This window comes from Taurulus bubalis, assembly GCF_910589615.1.
Source record: "Taurulus bubalis genome assembly, chromosome: 10".
Classification (NCBI taxonomy): Eukaryota; Metazoa; Chordata; class Actinopteri; order Perciformes; family Cottidae; genus Taurulus; species Taurulus bubalis.
In genome coordinates, this window is record NC_136598.1 from 14,715,346 (window position 1) to 14,728,460 (window position 13,115).

The following is a 13,115-nucleotide window of genomic DNA, read 5'->3' on the forward strand; positions in this document are numbered from 1 at the left end:
AATGGGGCTTCTCAGTTTAGCAGCAGAAGTTGTAGCCTATAGCTATAGAGACTCCCTGTAACGCAGTCAATGGAGACAATAGAGGAGAGGTTTGACATGCAAGGGAAATGATCTGAGGTTAATGCTGAATGGCTGTGGACTTTATCGCTTGTGGCAAGTGTGATCACCTTTCAAGCATTCAGGGTGTTTCCTTATCAAGAAATGTCATAATTTATTATTATACAATTTTAATACAGTATAATCAAAATATATAATATTAATAATATAACATTAATTTAATGTGCAGGATTTCAGGAAAGTTGCCTGAAAAGGTGAAATGCAGTTTGTTTGTCCTTAACACAATTTTTTTAACTTAACACAACAGCAAACAACTAACTGTCATTATTAATTTTTGATGGAAAGAAACCTGAAACAGTAGTTGTTGTTCACCCAACTGACAGATTAATCTGCTGGGTTTATATCTGACAGTGAACCCTGCCTGGAGCTGCTGCCGTCCAAACGAGAAGTCACGGGGGAAACGTAGAGAAAGTGTGGAAAGGAGGGCTGGACAGTCACACCTCTATGGTTTCATGTGTCTTGAGGTTGTCAAATACTATAAAAGCCACACTGCACAACTGGTTCTGTGACATGAGACACCAGGTACCAGCAAAGGTAAGACTGCCTCATGGGTCTATACATTTTTGTATGTGTGTAATTTTAGAATAAACATAAACAGTTTCAGCACAGCAAAACCTTTGCAACTCTTTGATAGTGAAATTTATAGTCACATACTGGCTTTTCTAAATAATATGTTTTTGCACATCTGCTATAACTCAGTTAATATAGTTATTTGAGTGTCATTCTGGTGTTTTTGTTATTGCTGATATTGTTTTTTATTCTTCGTATAAAGGCAGGATTTATCAATGAACTGAGCATCCTCCAGACAGCATGACTCTCCGTCTTTGTCTCCCCCTGCTGGCTGTGCTGCTGCAGCCAGCTCTGTGTCTCTACAACTGCACGTCTGGGTATGAGAGAACCCCAGGTAGGTTACCTTTCACCTTCACTAAGGTGGTTTTGTTTTATATAAGTATTCAGAAAAATCAGAGCAGATGGTAATTGGTGACAAAAACAAATTGTAAAAATGACAATTCACAATGTAATGGACATTTTCCTCATCCCTTTCTCTGCAGCAGCAACTGAAAACATATTGTAATTTTGATTCCAATTAAGGTTAAAAACTTGCAAAGCATTCCCAGTTTCACACTTTTCCTTCTTTCATAGACAATTCGGACTTGACCGTTGTCTGTGGCGCCAGTACGATCAGCCTGGAGATCAACCAGTGCACGGCTCAGTGGGCCGGCTTCAACACCACAGACCTGGCTTTGAATGGGAACCACAACACCACGGAGTGCCTCGGCTCTATCGACAACAGTGTGAACCCTCCCATCATCCGTTACCAGCTTCCTGTTAACCACAGTCAGGAAAACCCCTGCCGCCAGTCTCTGCAGGTCAGAAAGTGTCAATCATGTTGAATTAATCGATACATAGTTCCAGTGATTTTACTGCCAGAGACTTAGATAAACAACACTTCTTTTGGGGTTATATGGTAGTATAGAAGAAGGTCATGCAATTATTATTTTGTTGTGTTGTTCAGATTGTGGATGAGGCCCCGGACCCGACAGGTCCATTCAGCAGCTTCTTAAGTATCCAGTCAGTTATCATCACCGGGTTCATTGACACACCCAAAACTGACCTGGGGTTGATCAGCTACTCCACAGACCTCTACTATCACTTCTCCTGCCGCTACCCGCTGGAGTACCTGATCAACAACACACAGATTGTGGCGTAAGTAACTAAACCATCCTTTAAAATGAGCATACATTGTTCAGAAGGGATATTTTTGATATACACTATCAGAGGCGTACATATAGACAGTGCAGGAGGTGCAGTTGGATAGGGGCCCATGGAGTAGGGGGCTGTAGAGAGAGGGGGCCGATTAACAATGTGTTGGGCAGAGACCATGACCAGACCAGACCCGGGAAATACATCCGTACAAGTTAGAACTCACATCAACATGGAAGCGGTGCCATTGGCTGTATATGTCCTCTACAGGTCATCTCTGTCATGATTTTAATTTTGTGGGGTTTAATAGTCAGTGGCAATAATATAACTATACGCTTATTCTACAGGAACCATAGAAACCATGAATAAACTATTACATTTTTTTGTCATATACAGATATGCAATGACGATTGTTGGATATTATATATGCTGATGTTCAATGTCAAGTCTCTATTTGATTATGTGACGAGACAATATATGGTGTGCGTATGTTTCACATTAGCGTGCACTGGGCCCATTGTGACTACCTTATGTCACTGTACCTTATTACATGTTCTCAGAGGCAGCACATGACATACTGTAATTTTATTTTCCATGATGTTTTAGCTCCTCAGTTTCCGTGGCGACTAGCGATAATAATGGGACCTTCATTGAAACACTGAAAATGGGGGTTTTTAATGTAAGTGGGCATTCAGTTACCTTAGACCTTATACTATACTGTAGAGCTGTTTCTATTGGCTTATTTTACTCTTCTTATTTCTCCAGGACTCTGACTATGAGTACCCGCTAGTGGTTCCTTCGACAGGACTTGAGCTGCGCACCAGGATCTATGTGGAGGTCAAGGCTGTTAACCTCACAGGAAAGTAAGTAATTAGTATTTGGATGAATGGATGTATATAATGGATTTGCTTATCGGAAAAAAAATATTGACATTAGAGCACAGTTTTCTTGTTGCAAACAGTAAATCATTGTCCCACTCTCCTCTTTTCAGTTTCAATGTACTGCTGGATCACTGCTTTGGCACTCCCACTCCTTACAACATGTCGCAGAGTGAGCAGCACAACTTCTTCACAGGGTAAGGACACACACAGTAATACTATAGCTTCTGACATGGGGGAAATAACTTCCGCATTACTTTTTAAAACATAAACTATGTCTAAATAATTCTGCTCTCTAGCTGTTCAATAGACCAAAAGACGTCTGTGACAAGCAATGGTCTTTCCAAGGTCGCCTGGTTTGACTTTGAGGCCTTCCGCTTTGTTCGGGACCGCAATGAGGCAGTGTCCAGCATCTATCTGCACTGCATAATGAGACTCTGCGAGCCCAGCAAATGTCAAGAGATCCTGGCTGTAAGTTGAGAAGTCAAAAACAAATCAGAGAAAGAAATGCAAAAGCGACTTTCAAAGCTACCCCATGCCAATAGGTCCAGGACAGATATTTGTATGATACATACTGTATATCACAGTGTATATAAATATATAAATAGAAAATGTTCTCACTACAGTGTTGAGCTGAGTAAGTCACACTTAATAAACCTAAAACATTTACGATTAGCTACTCAAAACATTACTAGAAATTTGTGGATAGTATTATTTTGGCATTTAATGGTCTTATTAGATACTGACCCCGATAACTGAATACGGGACATTGTTGTTCATGGTACATTTTTCTATTTTAGCAAAAAATAAAACAAATCACTTGTTTTTTCTTCAACTTATAGCGTTATAGACTCATATAACATAGATCATACTAAACCTAACTAAATGTGTGTTGTTTTTTAGTCCTGCAACAAAAGAAGAAAACGATCTTTGACTCCTTTTGGAGAATTAAGCAACGAATCTGCCACTGTTTCAGTTGGACCTCTTTTCACTGCAAGAGAAGGTAAGACCCAGCAAAAACACAACTATAGTGAGCTATGAAAGTTTACTTTATTCTTATCTTCCCCTTCTAAAGAGACGCCATATGCAGCTGCTTACAGTGAGTATATTTTTGATCAAATTCATCATTAGAAATACAATTGAATATCTTGGAAGATCTATGAAGAGAACACAAAAAGCAATCTCAATATATCTCCCCCTGCGTTCATCAGGTAATGACGTGGCATCAGAGGGGGAAGATGTGAACGTGACGGTCCTCGTCGTAGGGTTGGTGTTCGGCTCGGCTGCCGCTGCTATGCTAGTTCTGGGAGGCTGGTTCGCCGTGAAGAAGTTTTATTGGGCGGGAGGATTACCCCATGCCTTTAACTGACAGATCAATTGGCAAATTATCTTCGCCTCATACCATACTGTGATCATATGTTTATTGTGAGAACATGCAATCTGATTCGGTTGTGACTTGTCAGTAATTCTCACGTATTTTTTTTTATGGCCATGGAATATACACTCATGTGTATACTTGTTGCATCTGCATTCGTCAGTCATTTATCGGATATGAAGGAACAGTCACACCCGAACTATGTCTAAAAAAGAAACATTAATAACTATGTAAGCATTTAAAGAACTGTCCTTTTAATATGGTATGTTATCACAGATTTTCTTTTGTATTAGTTTGCAAGTATGCCAACTGACAGTCTGTACTGTGTCATGTACAGAAGCTCCTTGCTTAAAACATTTATATACATATAAACACATGCTGCATAATCTGCAGTATATAAATCAGATCTGTTTTGTAAATATATTAAAAATAAAGAAATGTTCAAATCTTGTGGGCGCACTACTCTGTGGTTGATATTACATGCACAATAAACATATACTGACATTTGCTGACATTTACAAATTCACATCAATCAAAAGCAAAACACTACATATTTATAGGCTACTTACTTTGCTGGTACAATAGCAAACAACAGACTGTTTGCTATTTGCTATAGAAATGTATGGCTTGAATACATGTAAAATGATACACTTTGATAGGTCCATAGAGCATTTAATTGTTAGTGTTGTGTAAAACATTACAGTTGTCTCTGTCACTGCACTGAGTGCAAAATGTCTTGGATCAGTGCAGATAATTTAACTGAGAAATCCTCCCGCAAGGAGGAAGAAGATACAGGAGACAGGCTGGAGGCTCCCTGGATCTCCAGCTCCTCTTCAAGCCCCTGAAACAGCCTCTCCATTTGCCCCTGAAAGACTTGGCTCTGCAGGGCTGCATTTTGGCAGAACCGCTCCGTACTGGCTGTGACTTCAGCCTTATCAAGCCGTGCAGTTTCTAGCATAGCAGCAAGCTCTGCTTGAAGAGAGCCCGTCCTCTTCTGAGCCTCCATCCTCAGCGTACTCACTTCTTGTCCCAACCTTAAAATAATGTTCTGCCAGTGCTCTGACTGAGCTGCCTCTTGCTCACTAGCACCGATCTCTTTCAGATGTTCGATCACCTCAACGGTTTTAGTATGGAAGTCGCTAATGAGGACGGCCACCTTGGAGCTGCTCTGCTCCAGGGTTAGGTTCAACCAGTCGAAGGCTTCCTGGTACAGAGCCGGAGTGGCATCTCCCTGTTCCTCTGCTGTTTCCAGGCCCTGCAGATAGAGGCTCAGCTGGCCACACACATATTTGGTGTTGCTGCTGAGAGAGCCCTGTAGCTGCTGGGTGAGGGGAGCCAAACGCTCCCTCATGCTGGCCAGAGCGGAGCCGAGGTGGGCCGGAGATGAGGACAACCTCTCTCGTAGCTCGGCCAGCTCTTGACGCAGACGGATACGCAGGCGCTCCGACTCCATGTTGAGCTTGCGCTGCATCTCTTCTGCCACAGGGTTTTGGCTGTGGACATCTTGGTCGTAAAGGTCACTGCTCTCAATGTTGGTCTTGTAGATTTGACTGAGCAAAGGGGCACAAAAGCACTCGATTAGAACATGTTTTGATGTTTGCTCTCTTTAGATATTTCACCTTGACTTGAGTGTATTGATGCACATTTATTTAACTTGTTTGAAGTGCTTAGTTTAGTCAACTTACTTCACATCCTTTGTGGGTCCTGTCTTGTCATGAGCCTGGTTGGCCTTTAAATCAGTCCAGGTTGCCTCCCTGGTGTAACGGGGGAGTCGATATGCTGCCGAAAAAGAAAAAACATACATGAAATAAAAAATATACAAATGTAAAATTAAGGCTCTTGCACAGAATTTGAGGAGCAGTACATACCTGACGTTGTCAAGAATGACAGGGCGAAGATCGTAGCTTTTAGATGCATTTTTAACTTTCTGTATAGGGAAAGAAAAAAAGACTTACATAAGTATTTTCACATTTGAACAAACAAATGACTGAATACTGAACATTTAAAGATGAATACATTATCATTTCATTCCTTTTCCATACATTTCATTCTCTGTCTAAGAAAGAAGACAAGAAAAGATCAATATGTGAAGAAATGGCTACCCATTACCTGAGAATCAGAGGTCTGTAGAGTGACTTCTCCTCCCATCCAACTTATAGGCCCTCGTTATCAGAGAGCCTGCCCAAACTGTGTCAACAGTCAACACGTGGAGGGTCACACTGATGACAGAACACATATACACACACAGTGCTAGACAGACACACACACACACAACACACACACACACACACACACACACACACACCCACAACACACACACACAATTATGTCATGTCAATAAGGATGCGTCACTTTAAGATAGTGTGTAAAAGAGAGAAAGTAATATGATGAGAAGCATGATAGAATAACAATACTGCCATAAGATAACAATACTGTAATAACAATGATATAGAAAGATCGCTGCCAACTCAACAATGGGTCTGTGCCCTTAGTTAGAAGAAGAAAGTAAAAATGAGGTAGAAGTTTATTGGAGCAACCAAATTGGAGCAACAAAAAAAGGTTCAACAAGTTCAAGTGTGTGTGTCAACAGCCAACTACAAATGAAGTTGGATTCCAGGCTTTTTACGTCAAAGATTCACTTTGCCAGGAACCAGAATTGTATCAGTATTTACACTGGGGTCACCTGTTTGACCCACAGCCCCTGGCTCTTTTAGCATTATGTAAGATTTGAAGTGAGTTTTTCCGTTTTGTATGTTTCAAGTTGTGTATCCAATTTTGGATTAGCTTGGAGCCTTGGTTATGAAGGCTATTTCTGGAATGCTTGAAAATCAACAGTTTACAAATCAATGCTTGTGCCGCAAATCAGGATGGTGCAGCTCAAAGCAGCACAAGTAAACACTACAATACAAGACAATTTTGAGTGCATTAATGCTCATTTACAGTGTGACATTCCTACATTTGCATACATTTCTACAAAATGCATAAAACGGTGTTACCAATGATATCCTGTCCATGATTTCTTTAACTTGCAGAGTGTTTGTGAGTGTGATGTGACATGGATGTGTGGGTGAAAGTTGAATCCTGTTCAGTTGGGTAAGTTATGGGACGTCACTGTGGGCTCATAGTCCATGGCTACCGTGATGAAATATGTGGCTTATTCCACCTATCCAAAGTCCAACATTTATTTCAATACAATAACAGAGTGAGTACGAGGTTTTGATTGTTGTACAGATAGCACTTTAAACACACTGTATGTGCCCACAGAAAGCCTTGTTGTCCACACGCATGAAAATAGAATTCATGGTTGTAGTACATATTAGTATAGCTCTTGATATTTCCAATGACTGCACGGCATAATACATGCTATTTCACAATAAACTACAGGGCTGAGTCTCCTGCTAGATTTGAATATGGAGCAAAGGGTAACAATCTCACCTTGGTTTCTACACAGGTACGCAGAGGTTTCCATGAATCTTTTATTTACTTAGTCAAATGTGTATTCTTTAATAAAAATAAATGAACATGTCTGTAGCATATGCAGGCCACTTTCATAAATAAATGCACATATTATGCATTTTGCACGTTGTACTGCATACACACTATCAGCTTACATATAAAACAGACTTTTATTGTGATAAATGACCCGTCAGTTGTGGGCGGCCGCACATACCCTAACAGAAGTCTTATTATTATGTGATTAGAAGTTTAAAGTTGCACCTGGCTTGCGTAAAGTTATATCAGAGCAGATATCTGAGCCTGATATGTGAATTTCAATATGAATTCAGCAGCTGCTGTGATGCTGGGAAGACTCTAAAGCAAAGCTGCGTTGATGTACCTTGTTAGCCAAATCATTAATCAGTTTCACGGTCGGATTGAGAAGAACAAATGCAGTAACGTGACCCGGCAGCACCAGGCAGCCATACTCTCGGTTTTTCCCACTACTTTCCACTGTCACTGTCACCTTACCTCACAGGCCTCTTAAATTATTCAGCAGGCCATTGAAAGTTATGCAGTCCAGTAGCCCACTACGTACCTCACAGCTCTAGACATATCAGGTCCTGTGTGCAGGACTACAGCAGACAGGGGAGACATTGCTACACCATCTTCATAACTACTTTATTGGCTATGATTGAAACAAGGCACGCAACCAAGAGACTTTTTACAGATCCTGGATAAAGAAATGTCTACTAGCCCCTTACTTCAGCAGGTCGACATGTTAACCATGCTGAGGACTTGCATATGCAACAGTTTCAGGCGTGTGTGGTGGCTGAGTGCTGTGCTTCTTACTCTGGTCCATGGAAACAACTTGAGTCAACAGTTCCAGGAGAGGCCATCTTGCCAGCCAGGTACGCTGCCCTGACTGTAGGATCTTTTGATAACCAGGCAAAAAAATAACTGCCATTCAATGCATACCATCAGACAAATATGTGTTCCTTTCTTCATATGTTTAATCGCTTATCTGAAAATGTTACCAAATAGTTTCACAACCGTCTTCCGTATACTTTCTCTAGAGGATTTTGGTGACAAGCGACAGACACAGAGCACTGCCAACACCCTGTGTACTTCTTTAACTTGTATATTGTATGTGTATCTATTTATGATAGGTTTCTACTGCCCTTTGGGAAACTTCCTTCCAGTCCCTTGTCCCAGGGGAACCTATGGGCCGACTTCTGGTGCAATGTCAATTGACAGCTGTCTGAAGTGTCCTCCTCACCACTTCTGTCCTCGACTGGGCCTGCCGGCCTCCCTGCCCTGTGGCCCTGAGGCTCAGCAGCCGCTCTCTGGTCACGACACTTGTGTCTGTCTGGGAGAGGGACAGAGTTTCCAGGTGAAAAAAGGTTTTCACCTGATAGTACAATAAGATCAACCCAGTCATTCCTGCAACATGTGTGTTCTCTCTAAAGTGTGTTTCTGTGACCATTTTATTATCAACATCAACGCCTTGCACTTCACCCACTTGTCTACCCACTTGTGTACCAATTTATAACCTTTATGTTACTCTTGCATCCTAGGAAACATTGTCCACACTAATGTGAGAGTGGTTTCTTCACTGAGAGGAAACTTTAGACTTTACAATCTGTTGCTTCAAGCTGAAAGAGCTCTAGATCAAATTCCTTTGCAGTAGGGTCTTGTTTCCTAGTTTGTTGCAGCTTGCACTCGTGATTACACCATTAATCAGCACTTAATAAGGATAATTATATTTTTGGTCATGGGTGTTTGTGAAAACTAATGAGGAATGAATAAATTAATGAATGGTGAAAGGAAGGAAAAACAGATGAGGAGATCAAGGAAGGAGGATGGAAGAAAGGAAGGAAGTAAGAATGGAAGGAAACACATGAGACAATCAATAAAGGAAAGAAAGAAGAAAGGAAGACAGATATGTATGGTTTAATATGCTTTGTCAGAGAATGAATGAATTACCAAATTAGGTCAAATTAGGTAACAAATGGACCGCACTGTGAACTGCATGCAACATTATATAATTATTTTGAACTCTGCTGCCTTTTCTGCAGACCAGTGATGGCCGGTGCTACTGCACCATTGGCTACCAACCTACCAACAAAGGAGATGCGTGTGTCCACAAACTCTACTATGTCTGCAGAGACGGAAGAACTCGTACACAGCATGGAGACTGTCTAGAGAGACATCAGTGGTCACTTCACTGCAGGCAACAGGTCAGAATTTGTGCAATTGTATCACACAAAGAAGTAGGCCGACACACTAAAGTAGAGCAAAGGTAACTGGCATTTCTTTCACAAAACAACAGGAAACTCTTCCTCATGATCTGATTGAATAAATCTTGAGGATTTTTGATATACTGTAGACTGTGATCTGTTGACAGAACACACTGAAAAAACAAACTCTACAATCATAGACAAGGATAATGAGTACAACCTAGATGTCTTTGCCCTTTCCTCTATGAACCTGGCAATAGTTTATCTAGCAGAGGCTTGCATTAGTTCCACTTACTATTTAACCATTAACTGCTAACTCAGTTAGCAGTTAATGGTTAAACAAGGCCTTCACTGCACTACGCATGCTGTGTTTATTTTTGTTACTGCCCGCCATAGCAGTATTTGGTACAAATGACCTTACACCTAGTTACACACTAAAACTGGGCCTGAGTACTTTTTCTATGATTTTGAAAATAAATAAATATAAAACTGTCAAAAAAGCTGATCCAAGCAAAGAAAATATAAGTATCATTTGCTTTGTTTCAAAAAGGATTTTAGTTGACTAATAAAGCCTTTTGCTGATTTTAGCTTTGCACTGGTTACTTTGCTGCAGGTGTGTCAATCTGCAGAGGACTACCGGGGTTATGATGGGGAGCTGGGTCTGTGTGTCTGCAGAGAGCCTCCTGGAAGAGCTGCGTGTGGAGGCCTTTGTCGGAGAAGGCCAGCTACTGAGCTAAAGCTCAAGTGTCAGTCCAATGGAGACATGGAGCTGGTGTGGAGCTATGACAGTCAGGTTAGCAAAGGCAGTTGCTAATTTATATAAACACACACTGCAACATATTAATGCACAAAATAAAAAGAAATATAGAGAAAAAGCAAGCTTTGAGGCCAATTATAAACCTACTGTATCCGAGAAGTGTTCATTCTGCTTATGATATCCATACAGTATTGTTAATGAAATGTGTGTGTGTGTGTGTGTGTGTGTGTGTGTGTGTGTGTGTGTGTGTGTGTGTTTGTGTGTGTGTGTGTGTGTGTGTGTGTGTGTGTGTGTGTGTGTGTGTGTGTGTGTGTGCAGGTGACAAACATCTCAGGCAGCGTGCTAGAGACGTTTTTTAAACAGTCGGTCTCCCAGGGGACTTCTCTGTGTAATCGTCATTTCAACTCCTCACATGGTGTCTACATTGTTCAGACAACAGGTAAAGACACACAAAGTGACTTTCTGTCTGGCTCTTCTTCTCTCTTTCCATTTATCTCACACATCTTATACTTTATTGTGTGATTGCAGAGGCAGGCTTCCTTGGCCTTCTCAATGGCCTCCCAGAGGAGCTTCAGCAACTCTTTCCTGTCCCCACACAGTGGGACACTCAGACCTCAGCTGGTTTGTAGAAAGAAAACTACATATTTGTTTTATCATTAAAATAAATAATAATTAATGATCCATGATGAAGTTCCTGTGCTGTGTTTTTTTTTTAGGAAGAGATTCTGATGTTCTGTGGGAGGTCAGCGAAGTTGAAAATATCAGTAATGAAGGAATAGAAATAAATCCCAGCAGCAGGAAGAGAAACAAAAGTGATACCAAGGAAGAAGTGAAGGATTCAAGTGTAACAGGAGTTCTGAACCCCACAACGTGTCTCCATTTGGGTGACGTTGTTCTCTTCACTGTGGACACACATCTCTTTCCTCAGTATGATCTGTAGGTTAAATGCTAGGCATACAATATTTTCATATACATTTTTGCTGCATTTAGTTATTTCACATTAATACTTCATGTCTTGCAGTGACAACTTGTACAACACAAACAGCGATTTCGACTGGGGCGCATTCAGACGGTTAAAAGAAGAGCTAACTCTGTCTTGGACTCCTCCCAGCTTCTTTGCGGTGGTCTTTAGCCAGCCTGGAGTATATGTTTTTACATTGAGCAGCCATCAGCACAAACACTTGGTAACTGAATGTGAAATAATATAACTGCTTGCTTTGCTGATGCCTAACAACAACAACAATTCTATGAGAGATTGAGATGAAAGTGACAGGAGTGTGCATCAAGTCCCCTATGACGTGCAAGGGCATCCACATGCATATGATGGTAGAAATAAAAAGAGAAGAAGAAAAAAAGAAGAGGAAACTGCTAATCAAAATATTGCTCTGCAGCACTAGTAGTGTTCAAACATTTCACAAGACATCTTTAAGTTTGCCCACCTTGGTCTGTTCTCGGTCCTTAGATAGCAAGACATAAACAAGTATCTGTACTCTTGTTAAAGTCTGTCCACTTATAGTCATAATAAACACTGAACACTAAACAGACAAATTCCTTGATTTAGGGCTAACTGAATCAAATTATTACATTAATGTGAATTTACAACCTGAATAATGAAAAAAGTCACATTTTTTCTCACTTTCTGCTCTCTAACTTTTCTTACTCAGTATGTGCGGGTGATGCCTGCAGGCGGCCAATGTTATGAGCCCGGCCCCTTCTTCCCCACCATCCCTCGTCATGTGACCAGGGTGGGAATCAGTAGGAGACGCAACTTGTTACTTAGGCCAGATTGGCTGGTGACCGGAGGACTGCTATTTGGAGCTGTGGTCATCCTCTGTATATGTGTTACACTGCTGGTTAGTGTCCATCCACAAACATAAACACACTATCACATGTTCAAAGTATCACTTATTCACATTCATCCATCTATCTCATATTTAGATCCTGTTCCGTGAATATGGATGGCCTGAGAAGCAACCAATCAGAGCGCGGTATCGCTTGTTGCAGTTGGCCTACCACATGGACGACTACTCGTCAAAAGGTTCAAGGGTGATCTCACTTAGGAAGATTCACAGAAACCATCAAGCTCAAATGACACAGGATTCCATACAGCCAGGTACAATAATGGAGCTGTGACAACACACACACACACACACACACACACACACACACACACACACACACACACACACACACACACACACACAGACAGAGACTGACACTGAGATTAAGACCCTTGTGACCCTTGTGATTCTTAAGTAACACTGACAGTGACCCCTTGGCATTGCTCCCACCCAAACAATTACTGTTGAAAAGGCTCTTCCTGATCTCACTTGCAGGGGCAAACTGTAATAATGACAATCATTACAAATGCCACAAGACCCTCCAATGACTATATTGTTGCATTTTTATGCAATTGCCACTATAAAAGTCTTTAACCTTGCTACATAGAGTTATCATTTGACTGTTCAATATCGTAACATGTAACATTTCCTCCCTTATGTCAGTTCTTTATGAAATGCTACTTTGAGGGAGGTGTTTTTATGTTCTAATGATCTCTCCCTTTGTCCCTTTTTGTACAGTCTGTGGAGACACCTTGGAGGAGTTCTGGG

The 13,115-nt window shown here is 41.1% G+C and overlaps 2 protein-coding genes across 2 annotated transcripts; one reads left to right on the top strand and one right to left on the bottom strand.

Annotated features, from left to right (window-relative positions):
- Positions 1-927: 927 nt before the first annotated feature.
- On the top strand, positions 928-4,068 carry LOC306742929 (zona pellucida-like domain-containing protein 1; the record flags this gene model as incomplete). The annotated part of the gene is made up of 10 exons (XM_079225385.1): positions 928-1,021; positions 1,261-1,487; positions 1,634-1,824; positions 2,428-2,500; positions 2,587-2,684; positions 2,813-2,896; positions 2,999-3,170; positions 3,603-3,702; positions 3,775-3,798; positions 3,911-4,068. 10 exons carry the CDS (start codon positions 928-930, stop codon positions 4,066-4,068), a joined length of 1,221 nt encoding a protein of 406 aa, XP_079081511.1.
- A 718-nt stretch (positions 4,069-4,786) lies between these two features.
- On the bottom strand, positions 4,787-5,991 carry LOC306742195 (uncharacterized protein; the record flags this gene model as incomplete). The annotated part of the gene is made up of 3 exons (XM_079224537.1): positions 4,787-5,624; positions 5,760-5,853; positions 5,943-5,991. 3 exons carry the CDS (start codon positions 5,989-5,991, stop codon positions 4,787-4,789), a joined length of 981 nt encoding a protein of 326 aa, XP_079080663.1.
- Between the last annotated feature and the right edge of the window lie 7,124 nt (positions 5,992-13,115).